Below are 18,958 nucleotides of genomic sequence, written 5' to 3'. Positions count from 1 at the left end.
AGCCCAGAAAGTACAAACCAAACACTGGTTCTAGCTAGGATCATTTGTTTTCATGACGGCCACCCTAGTTCTCTAACATGCCTGGCATATGAGAGGAGTTTGAGTACTGCAACCTCAGTGCTAGATGCGACTAAATCCTCCACACTAGACCTTTAACTTACTTTAGTTTTCTTTATCTTTCACTTATATTTAAACGTGCAAATGCCAAAGCTCCAGTTTCCTGCTAAAACATTCTCTTTCTCTGCAACATTGGTTCTGATTACAACACATTGCCAGCTTTTATTTTGAAAATACCGACCACCTCATAACAAAAGCTACACATTTGCTTTTCTTGTTAGTCTTGTCACATCTTACTGTAAATCTTAATCACTGAAATGATGAGATATTTTAATGAGTGAGGTAGTCTGACAAGTTTTATTTTATCAAACATGCCTTCCACAGTCACAGCTGTGAAGCTCTGTGTGATCTCATTCAGTGTGATTCATTTCCAGTCATAAAAGTGCAATCATAAAAAGCTGGGAAAAACAAATACACTGTCAATTACTATGATTCATAATAAAAACAAAGAGCAGGAAACATACTGCACCAAGCTCGACACAATCATGTATTTTTACTCTTTAGTGTAACATACATGGCAGTAATTGTAATGCATATCATTTTGTCATGTCACTGGCAGTTTGTCATTTCTTTTCTCCACATTTTTGACCTAAAGTTCTGAAAACGTGGCCATTTCATGATTCTCACAATATATACACACAAACACTGCAACACTACTTTTCACGACTGGGTGCCTGCTGTGGAAATACAGAATCAGAAAATGTGTTTGTTTCTAAACTTTGTTTCTAAAGTGTATTACAGATCATTTGACATATAAAAAAATCTACATGTTGCTTTGGTAGCAGGTGAAGGACTTCTGGTTAAAGCGATGCTCAGAGTGTCAGTAATCTTATTGTAGAGGTGAACTGTTGGTGGGAATCATTATTCTAGACTCCATGCTTCTGATCAGAGGCACTGAGGACAGACAGAGAGAAACATGTTAGGGTTACGTACTGTGATAAATAACAAAAACAAGAATAACTTCTGAAGTTGCAACTTTATGCCAGTATGAAATGACTAAAAATGAAGCAGGATATCTACATTATTTAACACCATTTGTCACAGGGCAACACGTGTACTGATTTAAATGAAGCAATGTGTTCATTTCGATGCTGTCATCACATCATGTACCATATTTTAATCCCAGATAAATACTTTTACGGTGCACAAATATTTATCAAGCTATAAATGTGTCTTAATGTGCTGAGACAATTTCTGGGATATCAATGATAACAAGCCAGCAAGACCGCTGGATCTATTGGGTCTTTCCACTGTGAGCCAAGCCATGCTGCGCCAATTTGTGTTTCCATTATTAAGAGTGCTTTTACACCTGCCCTGTTTGGTTCAGTTTAATCAAACTCAAGTTCATTTACCCCCTCAGTGCGGTTCGTTTGGGCAGGTGTGAACACAGCAATCACACTCGGGGTGGCACCAAAACAACTGGACCGAGACCTTCTTGAAGAGGTGGTCTCGGTCCGGTTACAAACAAACTCTGGTGTGGTTCGTTTGCGGCGAGAACGTGTTCCGACCTGGATCTGAACCAACTGCAGTCACATGACACATTGTTTGGGTTAAACATGAGAATGTTACAGTCCTGGAGGATTATTAATGTGCACCTCCTCCTGTACTGCCTTAATATGCACATTCAGCACATCCAATGCATCAAAACATTGTTTTCTAGTTGGAGCTGCGCCTCGTTTTCAAACTGTATGGTTTGACTAAAATGAACAATGACAGCAATATAGTCCACAATGACCAGCCCTAAAATCAACCTGCGTAGCTGTCCGTCCATTGTGACATTAGAAAGTGTCACATTTATCTTGCAAGTGTACTCTTCTTCGATGTTTGCTTTACTTCCTGGATTTTTCCCACATGGAAATTCTGACCGATCAAGAGCAGCTTTCTCGCACAAGGCGTTTGATCTGGTCCACTTGTAAATGCTGCCGTGAGAACACGAACCAACTCTAGGCAATTATACAACTTTGTAACAAAATTAGTCCCTGATTCGGACCAAAGCAAGACTACTCTAGGTCTGAAAGCACCCTTAGACATGCCGTGACACGCCAAGCTGCGCCAGAAATGGACCTTCTCTGGGGTGGGCCCAAAAGACGGGTCACACATCCTCAAGTGGGTAGCGGTGATGTCTTGTCGACTGTGTGTTCAGTTCTCAGTACTTTTGTAGCTTCTAACTGAATCTCTGTGGTTTGGAGTTTAGTTTCTCTCCTGTGCTTACCTGCTCATTATCCTGCTGCTGCTATAACACTGCTCTTCATAAATGAATTTTTGTTTGCTGCCTCCTCTTCCTCAGCATCCACCTGTGGACTCTCCTCCCCACAGTTGCTGACGAGGATCAGCACTGATCTCTCCCTACACTCTCTCATCTGCTGCTCATTACACTTCACAGGGAGCGAGAGTCCAGTAAGCTTTACATTTCCATACACAAATTATCCGTCTGACATGTTTACGCTTTCCTCTTGTGCTACAGTAAAGTACAAGAATATCTGCAGTGCTTTCCATCTTGTTTGAATTTTAAAGCCTGCTACTTTCACACGTCATAGCTCCCATCTGCCGTCCTGTCTCCATCATTCTGAAGCAACAATTCTTTTGTTCTCTCCTGCAAATCATACATACAGTCAGGTCCATAATTATTTGGACAATGATACAGTTGTCATCATTTTGGCTCTGTACACCACCACAATGGGTTTTTAATGAAACAATGAATACCTGCTTAAAGTGCAGACTCTCAGCTTTCATTTAAGGCTTTTTTCAAAAATGTAGTATGAACCGTGTAGGAATAACAACCATTTCTTCACACAGTCCCCCGACTTTAAGGGCTCATAAGTATTTGGACAAATTAACATAATCATCAATTAAACAGTCAGTTTTAATACTTGGTTGCAAATCCTTTACAGTCAATGACTGCCTGAAGTGTTGGACACATAGGCATCACCAGATGCTGGGTTTCTTCCCTGGTGATGCTCTGCCAGCCCTTTACTGCAGCCGTCTGCACTTCCTGCTTGTGTTTTGCCCTCAGTTTTGGCTTCAGCAAGAGAAACGCATGCTCATTTGGATTCAGGTCAGATGATATGACTTGACCATTACAGAACATTCCTTTTCTTTGTCTTAAAAATGTCTTTGGTTGCTTTTGCAGTATGCTTCAGGTCAATGTCCATCTGCACTGTGAAGCATCGTCCAATGAGTTTTGAAGCATTTGGTTGAATCTGAGCAGATAATGTAGCCCCAAACACTTCAGCTTTCATCCTGCTGCTCTTGTCAGCAGTCACATCATCAATAAATACAAGAGAACCAGTTCCACTGGCAGCCATACATGGCCATGACATAACAGTACCTCCACCATGCTTCACTGATGAGGTGGTGTGCTTTGGATCATGAGCAGTTCCTTCCCTTCTTCCTTCTCTTGTCTTCCCATCATTCTGGTAGTTGATCTTTGTTTTATCTGTCCATAGTATGCTGTTCCACAACTGTACAGGCTTTTTAGATGGTTTTTGACAAACTCTAATCTGGCCTTCCATTTTCAAGGCTAACCAATGGTTTACAGCTTGTGATAAACCCTCTGTATTTATTCTAGTGAAGTCTTGTCTTGCTTACAAGAGCAGCAGGATGAAAGCTGAAGTGTTTGGGGCACCATTATCTGCTCAGATTCAACCAAATGCTTCAAAACTCATTGGATGATGCTTCACAGTGCAGTTGGACATTGACCTGAAGCATATTGCAAAAGCAACCAAAGACATTTTTAAGACAAAGAAAAGGAATGTTCTGTGATGGTCAAGTCATATCATCTGATCTGAATCCAACTGAGCATGCGTTTCTCTTGCTGAAGCCAAAACTGAGGGCAAAACATCCAAAACACAAGCAGGAAGTGCAGACGGCTGCAGTAAAGGGCTGGCAGAGCATCACCAGGGAAGAAGCCCAGCATCTGGTGATTTCTATGTGTCCAAGACTTCAGGCAGTCATTGACTGCAAAGGATTTGCAACCAAGTATTAAAATTGACTGTTTAATTGATGATTATGTTAATTTGTCCAAATACTTATGAGCCCTTAAAGTCGGGGGACTGTGTGAAGAAATGGTTGTAATTCCTACACGGTTCATACTACATTTTTGAAAAAAGCCTTAAATGAAAGCTGAGAGTCTGCACTTTAAGCAGGTATTCATTGTTTCATTAAAAACCCATTGTGGTGGTGTACAGAGCCAAAATGACGACAACTGTATCATTGTCCAAATAATTATGGACCTGACTGTATATACTGCAAATATTGGCTTGTAATTATCTTATGAGGCACACATCACCTTTGGCAAATAGAAGGTTTTTGTCTTGGCAGTATCTGTGTCTGTTGGTGTGTATTTCTCCTACCTGTATAATACACATTTGCATCCCAACCTTCCTTCAGCCAGGCAGAGTTCCTGGTCTCGTCCCGCGACTGGAGGCTTGTATAAGCTGTAAACACAAGTAATCATATATGACGTTACATGTGATTAAATTTATCCACTCTCATAAAAACCATTTAGCTTTACTATTCTTAAGAAATTGATTTCAAGTTTAGTGTTAGCTGTACTGATAATTTTCAGAGGCAGAGTAACTAAGGAGGCAGAAATAATCTAATATCTTGAGTTAAACCTCAGCAGCTGGAGACAAACACACATACAAACATTTCCCTTTTTCAATCTGATGAGCCACACAGGAGGCAAAACAAATACAAGCTTACACATTGTGCAAAGTTACACAAACCCCCTTCAAACTGCTGTAATTAAACTCATCTATCTACATCTAAATAGCCTTTATACAGTTATCTCTCTATGGAAGGGATGTTTAATATGCCTATTTTATTGGTCATCGTTAATGCACGTGGCCCAGCCGCTCCCTCACTCACATAGCATATGTCAACATCTACATCTATCTAGATACCTTGCGATACTCTGAAACTAATGGAACATACGTTCACTGTGTTGGCTTGATTACAACATCGCTGAAATACGGGTTAAAGATTGACATGGTTTCATATCATTAAACTACAATAATTTGCCAAGTGCAAAACTACTTCAACCTGCTATTCAAAATGTTCTCAGACTCTTTTACATTTGTGTTTTGACAATGTGAGTCAATTTACATTTATTTTTTATTCTTATCACAAATTTGCCTCAAGAGGCTTTATGATCTGTACAGCATGTGACACCCTCTATCCTCATAGTGTCAATTCAGATCAAGAAAAACTTCCCCAAAACTTTTTTTAAAAAAATACTTCAATCATCAAATGACCACTTGTATAGCAATTACAAACGAAACGAAACGTTGATTTTGCTGTTTTTTGCACATACAATCACTTGCACTAGATGTGCTCTCTTTACTCCCATTCTCATTATTATTATTATTATCATTATTATTATTATTATCATCATTATTGTTGTTATTGTTATTTATCGCTGTTTCTTGTATTTTTGTACTTTATTTTGCATTCCTAGTTTTTAAGTTTTAAGTTTTTAAGTTTAAATTTTGAAATCTTTAATTTGACTCTTCTGTAACACTGGAATTTCTCGATTGTGGGATCAATAAAGGTGTATCTTATCTTATGTTATTGTGTGACTAATGTGTTTTAAAGGTTAGTTCTGATTCACCACAGTCATACAGTAACTCAAACGATCTACAGATCGAGGCGGTGGTAGACCAGCAGCATCCGTGTTCAGCGAGTTAAAATTACAGTTTTTGTCGGTGGAGTCTGGCTCTGAAGAGAACACAGATTAGTTTCATTTTTAGTTCATTGGTATCCATTGGGCAGCAGTATTTCAGTCTGGAGTGGATTAGTAACCAGAGGCTGGCCAGTTCAAGTCCCCCGCCTGGACCAATTATGGAATGTGGATTGAAAGCTAGAGAACTGCCAGTTTGCCTCCCGGGAACTGCCAAGATTAGCAAGGCACCAAACTGCTCGGGGCACCTGTCCATGGGCAGCCCCCTCGCTCTGTCATGTCAGCTCCTCGTTGTGCATGTGTGCATATTTCAGGCCTGTGTATATATGGCAACAGAGTGAAAAAAACTGAAATTCCTCCCAGAGATTAATAGAGTATATCTTCTTCTTCTTCTTCTTGAAAGCTCTGTCTGTTTGGGGAGTACTGAGCATGCGACTTAAGTGAATCTAAACTAATCCTTTAAAACACAAAAGTCACACAAGGACACAGACAAACATCTGGCTGAGGCAGCGGTAGACCAGCAGCTCCTGTGTTCAGCCAGTTAGAATTACAGTTTTTGTCAATGGAGTCTGGCTTTCAGTTCAGTGTTAAATGCTAAGGTTTCAGCTAAAATGCATGTGTTTGGGAAGTACTGAGCATACGACTAGATAATTGAGACTTGGATTTTACTGCACCAGATGAGTGAGAGTTTGTAAATGGATGTTTTGATATAGTTTGCTGTTCTTCAAGAATTTTCTCAATTTTTTGGATTATTTGTTCACTGGAGACATAAGAGTATACATAAAAGATATACAAATGGTCATTTGTGGGTGAAGTATTCCTTTAACTGGGGAAAAAGATGTTGTTCCAAGATGGAGAGATGTGGAATAAATGTCACGTGTACAAAGTAAAAATACAGTATGAACGATCAGGATGATGATATCACTGTCTGTACAGTTTCAGAGCTTATTTAGCTACCACTTCCTTTAAGAGAGGTATTAAAACTTGTCTACTTCCCAAACACCCATTAAGATATCTCTGAGGTCATGAACATACACTTCATACTCACCCCACAAATGATGAACAACATATAGGTCACCGATCTGTGAGAAGAACCCGCCCACTGCTTCGTTGTTTTCCTGTCTGTATTTGATTGCCCTCGCCCTGTTGTGAGACACATTATTATCAGAGGTATAATGATCACCTGAAAACCTGTAATACTTGATGCTTACACAGGAAAGACTGAGGAAACTGATACCATGTATATTTTAAGCAAAGTAAGCGTGTTAAGCCTCACCAGTGGTTTCCCCATTCAATCATAGTTCCTGGCTGAAACACGAGAAGAGTTAAAATATTAAAACAGTTTAAAACTGAAACATGACATTAAATTAAATCACATTGCAACACCGCCCCTCAAGACAGGACAGCTCCTTATATGTCTGATCACCCACTTTGATATGAACCAGCATGGTCATGCCAGTTTCACAGCACATCCATAGCTTATTTATTTTACACAGACCAGCAAACTCCACGTGACACATGAGCCCACATGCAGGAGGAATTTCAGTGTAGGTTGCACACAGATTCTATCATAACTACAGTATGTCCAGAACCACTTTCTCAGCTACACCTCTCCATCTGTGAACAGCTCACTCCTCAACACAATGACTCAACTGTGAATAAGTGATTGCACCAGACACAATATCCAGCCTCTTGGCATTAATGCGCACTGAGTGTCTTGTTTACCAAAAATGAGGCAGAAAAAACCAACTCGTCAGCAGCTGAACTGAGAGCTAAAATATGTCTTGGATAAAAATGTCGTGGATAAAAAGAAATAAGAGGAGAATGGCGCTACTCCTTCAAGATGACAGACAGACCAAAACTATGCAAATATGTAACATTTTGAGAATAATTTAAATGCCGGGGATGTGTTTTCAACCACATAACAAAACTGTGTGTAACAGTGATAGTATAAAAGTGACGTGTACAAAGACCTTTAGAGTGTTAGGCAACAGGCTGCTTGAACGGAGCAGGCATTTTAAAGAAGAAGATGGCTCCTATCTCTTCATGAAGGTCCTGAATATGGCTCTTACATTCAGCTCAAAGGGAGGCTGCTGTGTGCTACAAATTGTTGCATTATGCAAAGTTGCAATCAAAACTGCTCAACATCATTAACCTGCAAGACATTTTATTGTTTGCTTCTATCTGTAGGCCTCACAATTTGCCATTCAGTACTTAAAAAACTACAACTCCCAGGAGGGGGAGCTCCTACCACCAGGGATGTGCATAAGTGTGTTACATGCTGCCAGTGACATTGGTTACTTTTACCAGCCTGGCCATTGTTGCCCGACATATGCTCTGATGAAAGTCTAATGGACCTTAAGTTCAAGCTTTCACTACTAGAACTGGTTTTAAATGCCGATAAAACTAAGGTTATGCATTTCTCAAATGCTAGGACAAAGCCTGTGAACACTCCTGATGTTATTACTGCTCAGGGAAAGAAGTTAGAGGTTGTTGCTTGTTACAAATATCTCAGTATTTGGCTTGATAACTGACTGATAATCTTCTTAAAAAGCTGAAGCTGGAGTTAGGATTTTATTTCAGAAACAAGTCCTTCTTTGAGGTCAGCAAATCGACTGGTTGCTGCTACGTTTTTACCTGTTCTGGATTACGGTTATTTGTTGTACATGAATGCATCTGCACATTATTTGCACATGTTAGATACTACATATCATAGTGCACTGAGATTTGTCACAAATTGTAAAGCCCTCACTCATCACACACACACACACTTTATACCAGGGCTTCTTTGACCTTTCGTAGACTCAGTGACTGGTTTCATTTATAAAGCCATACTGGGTAACCTCCCCTCATACATCTGTACTTTGACTGAACAGAGATCTGACTGTAGCTATAGTCTGAGTCTTGTTGTGTGTCCCTAGTGCTTGGACAGACCTAGGAAACAAAGCTTTTATGTGCACTGCTCCTCTCACTTGGAATAACCTTCACAAAGAGTTGAAACTGTCTGATTTCAAAGCTCTCATAAGTACAAGGATGAATGAGTCAGTTGGGTCTTGCCATTGCGTGTAGGTAACATGTTAACATATTTTAACATGTTACTGTGTATATTTGTGTTGTTATTGTGCAGCTGTTTGGTTGTACTTTTTTTGCATGCTGCTGTCTTGGCCAGGTCTCTCTTTTAAAGAGATTGTTGATCTCAAGGGGACTTACCAGGTTAAATATGGGTTGAATAAATCCGTGTGCGGATATCTTTTTTCCCACCAGTCTGGGCTTACTGATGTTTCAAGCACCATGCCAGGACCAAGCTGGGTGGAGCTGTGGTTGTTCTGCATCATCTACATTGTTTAACTTATCAACCAAACCATCGTAAACAGTCAAAGTAATAATAAAGATTTGAAGCTTAACTGTGTTTTGCAAAATTATTTGGCCTACTAGTAAGTGATTTAAAAACAGCCCTTATGAATATGGATGTAATAGCTATGACATGCCTGTATTATAAACAAATATGTGCTACTGAAAAGATTCTGTTTTTTCATTAGCAATTTAATTATGACACTCATACAAATGTAATTTGTTAGAAAAAAATCTAGATCTTGACAAATTTTGGTAACTGTGCTTCTTTTTGTCATCTTAACATATAAGGCAATTCATTTGGATTTTATATATATAACACTACGTTCAGGGAATCTAACGCATCCTTCTAAACTCTGTGGTTTCCATTCTTGTGGGCCACATTTTCTCTAACAGTTGAATTTGATGGAGCCCTCCTAGCTGTTACTTGTGGGGTCCAGAAATATCTTGTTATGACTTTACATTTAAACTCTCGCCACATATTGGAATTAGTTGTCAAATGTGCCTCACTACAAATTTCCCTTCAGGTGACTGGTGTTATGTATGAGTTCATTTCAATCTCCCATTTCTTCTTTATTTGTAGGCTACTGTTTGGGGTATTTGAGTGGAGCACTGAGTATACTTAAGCGATTACTTTTATAGCCTCATTCCCAGTTTGGATTTCTGTAAAGAACTTTCCAGATTTTATATTTATGAAAGTACATGCCACACCACTGAGAGAACTGACTGACTGACTGTGGAAACTGTCTCTTTGAACTCAAATAAAATATATGGAGTAATGATTAAATACATGCAAGTCATGCACATTTGGTGTATGTAATGTACGTGGATACCTTGAGGTGATAGGTGCGCATTTCATAGATGTTGGGTCCTGGTCTGGGCGTGGGTTCATTCCAGAAACTGAATTCCAGAAGAAGCTGATTTCGCCTTGAAACCAACATTTTCGCCCTCTCTTTACGAAACTCTAAATACTCCTGAAGACAGACAAAAATATCTTTAATGAAAAACAGGATTAAACAAATATTTTGCTTTATAAAGTGTTTTTTTCTGCTGTTCAATTGTGAACTAAAATTTTGCAAAGTTGACATGAAACTCAAATTAGTGTAAGCTGCACTTTAAATATAAGCGTTTCCTTGAATTTCCCTTTCTGTGCAACAACGAAAAAGATTAAGAAACAGTTGAGAGTCAACCTTGTTATTGTTCAGCTTCGTCAGGCATTCAGTCAAAGCTGGGTAGCCTCCTCTGTATCGCCATAGATGCACTGCAAGAAACAAACCAGCAGATGTCACTGTAGCACTGTGTGAAGACTGAAGCCACCCACACAGCCAACAGATACAGTACCTCCATCACCATGCCATCACTTCTGTCTGTCACTGAATGCTCCTTATATATATATAAAATACAGTGTAAATGATCGTGTAGAAGGAGAGTTGTTGGAGGTGAGTCATCAGGTAGTGTCTGTACATTTTTCTGTGATGCTCTGCCAAACATTTAAAGCCAAACTGCAGCCACTATATGAAGTGATGTTGTTCATGAGGCCTTGAGACAGAAAAATGAATCCAGTCCTCAGCCCAAACAGTGATCAACAAGAGGTGACACTCTTCATCATCTTTCAATCATGCTTTCTGTTAACAGCTCCACTTGTTGCTTACCAGCTTGGTCCTGTTCTCCGTACCAGGTATTCCAGCTTCCAACCACCTCACACGGGTAGTCCTCGTCCCGATGGAGCCTGTTCTGCACCTCAGCCCTGAGGGCGGCATAAAAGAAAATACAAAGCTGTGTATGTTTGCCAAAAGTTATAATATACTGTCACTTCATCACAATGACCAACTAGAGGGCACTCAGAGAGCATAAAGTCCACAGTTATTCAGCTTGCTGTTACACCAAAGACATTAGTTCAATTTTACACTACATTACTCTTATGATTCTGCAATAATACGATGTCATAAAGTCCACTGTGAAACTTAAATTGTGTCATCAACAAAATCTAATTAGCAGCTCTTTGACTCAAAGCATAACTTACCTAATTTATCCACCAGACTGTAACGACATATACATTTTTTTTTTTAAATGTACTATTGACATAAAACCAATAAGCCAAATAATGGAGTTAGCTTGAATGGTGGAGTTAATGCAGGGGAGGCTTTGAAGGGACAGTTCCCCCCAAAATTAAAATGTTTTCTCTTACTTGTTTTGCTATTTATCAGTCCGGGTTGTTTTGATATGAGTTGTCGAGTGTTAATATCGGCCGTAGAGATGTCTGCCTTCTCTGGAATATAATAGAACTAGTTGGCACTCAGCTTGTGGTGCTCAGGGTGCCAAAAAATACATTTGAAAAACTCAACAGCAATGTCTCTTTGCCGAAATCATGACCAGGTTACTCAAGATAATCCACAGACCTTGTTGTGAGCAGTTTCATTAGGGAACTATTTCCTTTCTGCCGAACTACACCCACCAACCGTATCACTACACAGAAGCAAGCACGTATCACTTTTGATTCTCAAATTAACTTTAAACCACATGTCAATAATCTCATTAAATCCTGCTACTTCCACCTACGAAATATTATCAAAATCAAATCAGTTGTGTCTTTTCCTGACCTAGAAAAGCTGATTCATGCTTTTGTATTTACACGCCTCTGCAGTGTAAACAGTGCTGCAGCTTGAATTCTAACTGGGACAAATCGTAGGTCATATATCACCCCAATTCTCGCCTCCCTCCACTGGTTGCCAGTTAACTTCAGATTTTGTTTTAAGATTCTTTTAACAACTTTTAAAGCTCAACATGGTTTAGCGCTGAGTTATATAGCTGAGCTTTTGACTACCTTTGCTCCAAGTCGTGACCTCGAATCCTCAAGCCTAGTCTCATTAGTTGTCTCTAGATCAAGGTTGGTAACTAAAGGAGACTGGGCTTTTGCCATCAAGGCCACTGAGGCTCTGCAACTCTCTGCCTGAGGACATTAGGCTGGCCAGCACATTACCTGTTTTTAAATCATTACTTAAAACATATTTTTATAGGAAACCTTTCCCTTTTAATGCCTGATATGTAACTTTTGTGTTTATTTCTTTTGTATTGTTTTGTTGTCTTATTTTATGCACTTTATACAAATAAATGTCATTATTACTATTATATTATTATTATCTACAGCTAGCTGACTCAGCAACACTGAGCTAGCTAATGCAACACCTCAGCCGAGGAGGACGACATTAATGTTTACATCTTGCACCGCCACAAACACGAGTCTCTCATTCGTCACTAGCGGCACACTTCCTTCTGTGCAGTGATTTATTTGGCAGTTCTAATTTGGTAGAAAGAAAATAGTTCCTGCATGAAACTGCTGACAACACCGTCTGTAGATTATGTTGAGTAACCGGGGCTTGATTTTTTTCAATTGTATTTTTGTTGGTGCTTTGAGGACCACAAGCTGAGTGCCATCTAGTTCCATTATATTCTAGAGAAGGCAGACATCTCTACAGTTGTTATCTCCAACACCCAGCAACTCACACCAAAACAATCTAGATTGATAAATAGCACTACAGGCAAGAGGAACAATATGTAATTTTGATATTGGGGTGAACTGTCCCTTTAAAGCAGTGAACACACTCACTCTAGATTGTTGTATGCTTCCAGGCACTCTGGTTTGACGTTGTGAACTGGAAAAAAAAACAGAGAAAGCAGGGCTTATCAGAAATGGGTGTTTTTTTTTAAAATACAAGCAACCATCAAATTCTTCAACAAAGTAATTTCACACTCCGATTCAGCAAAGACTTCTATATACAAAACTGATTCGCTTTCAATAGGTTATAGGCTACGGCTGATAGAGTGTTCAAATTGAAATCCCTACATGGTGTGATGTACGCCACAAAAAAGATCAAAGCCCGGAGAGAATGATAGATTTCTCTACAAGAGACAGACACAGTTATCAGCACGGACTCAAAAGAAAACCAGACAAATTGTTTTGATGTTGCCTTCGGAACTTTACAGACTTATGAAATCATAGTATTATATAATAACTTGTTGCTGCCTGTGTGTCCCACATGTATGACAACAAACAACAGTGCAGTCCTGTGTTTGTGTCTCATGCTACTTCCAGTTTTCTCTGAGGTCACTGCAGCCAGTATGGATTGAATTTAATTAAGATTATTTATTTAGCCATTTTCTGCAGAGACAAACGGATGATGGACCGTTGAGACTCAAAGCAGAATCCATTTCATTATAATATGATGTAACTGTATCACATTCTCTGTCTGCAACCCCGTGCTTAAAGAGGATAAACCCTCACTTGTAAGTAAGTAAGAGACGTTATGCCTACATTGAATTTTATACAGGTTGCTGGTCTCTTTCTTTGACAGCAGGTTGGAGTGGGCATCTTTCCTGGCATCGACTTTGTGCACAAATAAGGAATGGAACCAGCCTTTGTCGCCGCTCTCTGAAAACCTCCTACACAGAAACAAGATGAAAGAAAGTTTTCACAAAGGCTCAAAGCGACAACATAAAACAGAGAAGTTGTTGATATTAAAAAGAAGAACTTTAAAGGGACGTGGAGATATGTGTGACATATGGGCTAAAAGATAGTCATGCTAATATCCTTTGATATGAAAAACATGCATACTGTATGAGTGAGTGGGCTGAATGCCATAGCTCGTGTCTTCAGCATAAAACTTCTTCTCACCCACTCTGGAGTGGATTAAAGGGGGAATATCACTCACTTTAAGAACTATTGCTGCAATCTAAGAGGCTCAAATCAGTATTTGAACATGAATAACTGTCTCTCAAAGTCAGAGAGAAGAGAGGACTTGAATCTGTTGCTTCTTAGGGCTATACTTTAAGGAACTGTCACAGAGAAAGTGAAATGGGAAGTAGTGGCATTAAAGCAAACAGGAACTATTTCAAGTGCTAATCACAAAATGCACGTCAAAAATATTACTGTGTTTAAAGGTCCAGTGTGGAGGATTGAGGGGGATATAATGGCAGAAATGACATATTATATAATAAGTGTGTTTTCTTTAGTGTATAATCACCTGAAAATAAGAATTGTTGAGTATTCTTTACCTCAGAATGAGCTGTTTATACCTAAATAGAGAAAGGGGCCTCGTCTATGGAGATTGCCATGTTTCTACAGAAGCCTAGAACGGACAAACCAAACACTGGCTCTAGATTGGGTCGTTAGGGTTTTGACATTAAAGTGAAGCTGCTTCAGTCAGTGTTTTTAACAGTGTAAATCACTGCATCCATTTGTTTTGGAGAGAAAGAGAGCTCTACGGGTAATTCAGCTCCCGGTACAGACCTCCTGATTGTTGGGATCTTAAGTTATCAGAGGAAGAAGCTCAGTACTGATTAGCAGGTCCTAGGTTAGCAGCCTGTGTCTGACATGCCAAACAGCATCAGAGAAACATTCATTTGTAACATGAGCGTTTTTACTGGTTAAAATCACTGAGTCCATTTGTTTTGGAGAGGAGGAGACCTCTGCGGAAAATTCAACTCATGTAAAAACCTCCTGAATATCTAGATCAGGAGTAAGGTGAGCACACATCATGTTATGAGATATAATAGGTGAGCACCCACTAGCAGGTGCCTGGCAAGTGAGCTGTCTGCAAAGTGCCAAATATTGTCGGAGAAACACTGATTTGTAACTATGGTATTCTGTGTTTTTATCGGTTTAAACCTCTGAGTCTGTTTGTTTTGGGGTAGAGGAGACCTCTGCGGAAAATTCTGCTCAAGTAAAAACCTCCTGAACATCTAGATCACGAGTAAGGTGAGCATACATGTGCAGGTGCCTGGCAAGTGGGCCATCTGCAATATGCTAAACAGGGCCAGAGAAACACTGATTTGTAATGTGAAACTACTTTATTCAGTGTTTTTATCGGTTTAAATCACTGAGTCTGTTTGTTTTGGACAGGAAGGGACCTCTGTGGATAATTCAGCTCCCTGTAAAAACCTCCTGAATGTCTGGATCTTGAGTTCTCAGAGAAAGTAGGTGAGCACAGATTAGCAACTGCTAGGTTAGCAGCCTGTGTCTGACATGCCAAACAGCTAAGAGAAACATTGATTTGTAATGTGAAACTGCTTTGGTCAGGGTTTTTACCAGCTTAAATCACTGAGTCAATTTGTTTTTGAGAGGAGGAGACCTCTGGATCATACAGTAAGGTGAGTGCACGTTAAGTTATTAGAGAAAATAGGTGAGCACACACATGCAGGTGACGGGCAAGCGGACGCCTGCAATGATGATTTGATTTGTAACGTGACACTGCTTTATTCAGTGATTCATTGACCAATTTTAATCACATAGTCCATTGGATTTAGAGAGGAAGGGAACTCTGTGAATAATTCAGCTAATGGTAAAAACCTCCTGAACAATGCAGCCCCTCTTGCTGTGAGGCAACAATGCTGGCCTCTGCACTACCACGCCGCCAGCACTGGGCTGGGGGAGCCCTTCTGTGCTGAGTTTGCATGTTCTCTTTTCTGCAGGTACTCTGGCTTCCTCTCACAGTCCAAAAACACGCAGGCTAGGTTAAGTAATAGTAGTAACTCCAAATTGCCCGTGTGAATGGTTGTCTGTCTCTGTGTGTCAGCCCTGTGATAGTCTGGCGACCTGTCCAGGGTGTACCCCGCCTCTCGCCCAGTGTCAGCTGGGATAGACTCCAGCCCCCTCATGACCCCTAACAGGGTAAGCGATTACAGGAAATGAATGAATGAATGAACAATGAAGGCTGAGGGATTTCTAACTAAGAGAGAAGTTTCAGCTGGTTGCAATCTGCAATCCTCACCACAAGATCCCCTAAATCCCCTGAATCTCACACACTGGACCTTTAAATAAGTTACATATAGCTGTATATACAGAGCCATATGTAGGGTTAAACAGAGCTCCAACACTCAGCTGGACAATTTCAAGGACGTTTTAATGGCTTTCATAGCTTTTTATAAACTCGTAATTATAAAGCTGCTTCAATGTCAACATTAACCTCAGCTGCAGTGTTTTTCACAGGGTGTGCGGTGTTGAAACACGAACAGCCCGTAGAGAACAGTTTGAATATGCCCTTCTGTGGATTAGGGAGCTATACTGTGCAAAATGTTTACTTATATGAGGCACTTTCAAGGCCATCTGTTAATTCACAAACACTCGCTGAGGCTTTATTTGTTATTTTAAAATCCACAAACTTTCAAGGTCAGTCTCTTTTATAAGGGCCAATGGCTTTAATTGGGAGCTATAATTAGAAATTAATTCCCCATGGCTCCCTCTCAAAATAACAATAGTATTCAAGACAGAAAATTGTTGTTTTTTTAGAGTAAATGCACAGTGTGGAGGCACAGATAAGTTAACATGTGGTGTGGCTGCACAGGACAAAGTTCAGAGGTCCAGCAAATGATTAAAGCAGCTTTGGAAACCTGCCTGTTTGTTTCCTTCATAATGACACTGACATCTTACATAAAGGGTTATTCAACTGCGCCTAATGCAATGCACGCACACATTAAATCACCTTATTATAGGCAATATAATTTGTTACGCTCGAGTGAAGACAAACACAAGCTACAGTAACATATGGAGTGCTAGCTAAAAATAAAAACACGGTGACGAAGCGGTTAAAGTTTGCTTTAATGTCAAATAAGCTATATAAGTTATATTAAAAAAAAAGTCTGTTTCATTTATGTTTAAGTGTGGGAGTTAATTTTATACAGCAGACTGACACAATATTATAAACTCGTTACTCTACGACACTTCCGGGTTGTCTCACATACCGTGACACGGGCCTTGTAAATAATGCTATTAATGCTAAGCTAACAACACATCCAAAACCGTCCTTACCTGGTGGTTTGGTGCAGGTTCACAGAGTACCTGTAGAACATTTGTCCTTTACACCACACTGAAGTAGTCGTCGCCATGTTCCTCTGTAAAGTAAAAACGTGCGTGTGCGCGTAAACACACCGGCCTGGTTAATGTTTACCTCCTTATCTGTGGTGTTGTGACTGATGTTAACCCTGTCAAACCTGCTAAGCTGTTAGCGCGCCGGAGATTTAAAAGCACGTGACTGTGTGACGTAGTCCGCACTGGTCGATACGCACAGTCGATCAGACCTGATGAGTCGAGTGGAGCCTGTCAATGATAAGGAGCAACTTTAAAAACATTGTTAGATGTTTTTTTTAGTACTACAACCAAAAGTGGCACGCTTAAATGATTTCATAATATCTAAGGTTTAATTTATTTCATTATAATTATTTATTTCATTATATATGTTTTGCTTTTGTCTCATTTCATTATATATTTTTGTATTTTTTGTTTTCTTTTGTTATTATATATGTTATTGTGTATATTTTTTATGGCTGCAGTATAGGTGTAGAGCTCAAGACAAACAATAAACTTCCTCTAGTCCTCTACCAGAGGCCTGGGAGTTTGAGGGTTCTGCGCAGTATCTTAGCTGCTCCTAGGACTGGACTCTTCTGGACTGAGGCTTCAGATGTTCTCCACCTTTTCACGTTCCTTCTTTCTGATGTTGCTGTTGGCTGTCTACCACCACTGCCCTCTTCTGCTGTTTGTCAACCACCACTATGTCTGGTTGTTTAGCCAGCAGCTGTTTGTCAGTCCGGAAGCTGAAGTCCCACAGGACCTTAGCCGTGTTGCTCTCAACCACCTTTGGATTTGGGTACTTCGAGTCTACTCATACTGGGTACAGATGTTCCTCTACACTATCCCAGCCACTTGGTTGTGCCTCTCCATGTACGCTGACCCTGCTTTGCATCTTACACCCTGCCACTATGTGCTGGACCGTCTCAGGGGCATCTTTGCACAGCCTGCACCTTGGGTCTTATCAGCTGTGGTAGACCCTGGCCGCTATGGCCCTTGTGCTTAGGGCCTGTTCTTGTGCTGCGATTGGTGCCTCCATGCTGTCTGTCAGTCCAGCATTCTCCAGCCACCAGTAGGTCTTGATAAATATATAGACTACTACGAAAACTACCAAAAATTCTGGAGAATGCCTTCTCTGCTATAAACAATATGTTGCAATATGAATTGGCAGCTTCAAAAACTCTGGACTTTCAAACACATCAAGAATCCTCATTTCAGTGACATGGGTCCACTAGTTAAATGGCAAATTGGGACCGTCATGTTTGTTTTTTAAAGATGAAATCAAGTCATGAGTTCAGTCATGAATTCATTAAACCATGAGTGTAACCTAACTATTCATTTATACTACCACCGACACACTCCTTCCCACAGTCCCCACTTCTCTGATGCCGAGTCTCTCCCAGTTCAAATCACTCATCAAAACTCATCTTTTCAAAACGACTTTTAATATGTGAATGATGTTGTGTGTATTTAACTGCAATCTGTTTTATGATCATTGTCAACTAATGTACTGTGTCTTTGAGTACCATGAAAAGTGCTCTATATATAAAATATTTTTGCTTTTCTACCATGTGTTCCCTGTTCTTGTGCTCCCTTTTCCTTTGTGCCATATTAGCTCCTTTTACACTGCCTCTTCAAGCCAGGAATTTCACGCTGTTATGCTGCCTCACTGTTCTGTATAAGAGGTACAATCGCGGAGTTGGGAGACAGAGTTGTCTCAGCTTTAAGTCAGCACTGGAGGTAATAACTGCACTGAAACAATGTCTGTATAAACGGGACAGGAGGGTATCATGGGCAGCATGATAGGTGTGTGGCACGTGTGTGTGTGTGTGTGTGTGTGTGTGTGTGTGTCCCTGATGTCCCACATTATCTGATTTCATCCTATGCTACATATCCTACTTAATGCTTTGGACATCTGTGTGAATATTATTGTAGCTGATATTTTACAAATGCATTATGTTAAAAGTTAA

The 18,958-nt window shown here is 40.0% G+C and overlaps 1 protein-coding gene across 1 annotated transcript; it reads right to left on the bottom strand.

Annotated features, from left to right (window-relative positions):
- Nucleotides 1-400: 400 nt before the first annotated feature.
- On the bottom strand, nt 401-17,211 carry nipsnap1 (nipsnap homolog 1 (C. elegans)). Its single transcript, XM_033618706.2, has 10 exons — nt 16,953-17,211; nt 13,461-13,588; nt 12,756-12,801; nt 10,801-10,895; nt 10,339-10,409; nt 9,982-10,122; nt 7,074-7,105; nt 6,846-6,940; nt 4,470-4,553; nt 401-1,011 (listed from the first exon to the last, which is right to left on the bottom strand). The coding sequence occupies exons 1-10, from the start codon at nt 17,027-17,029 to the stop codon at nt 947-949; spliced, it is 834 nt and encodes a 277-aa protein (XP_033474597.1). The 5' UTR covers nt 17,030-17,211; the 3' UTR covers nt 401-946.
- Between the last annotated feature and the right edge of the window lie 1,747 nt (nt 17,212-18,958).

This window comes from Epinephelus lanceolatus, chromosome 9 (assembly GCF_041903045.1).
Source record: "Epinephelus lanceolatus isolate andai-2023 chromosome 9, ASM4190304v1, whole genome shotgun sequence".
NCBI lineage: Eukaryota > Metazoa > Chordata > Actinopteri > Perciformes > Serranidae > Epinephelus > Epinephelus lanceolatus.
Note: the sequence above shows the minus strand (reverse complement) of the source record. Positions and strands in the feature narration are given on the sequence as shown.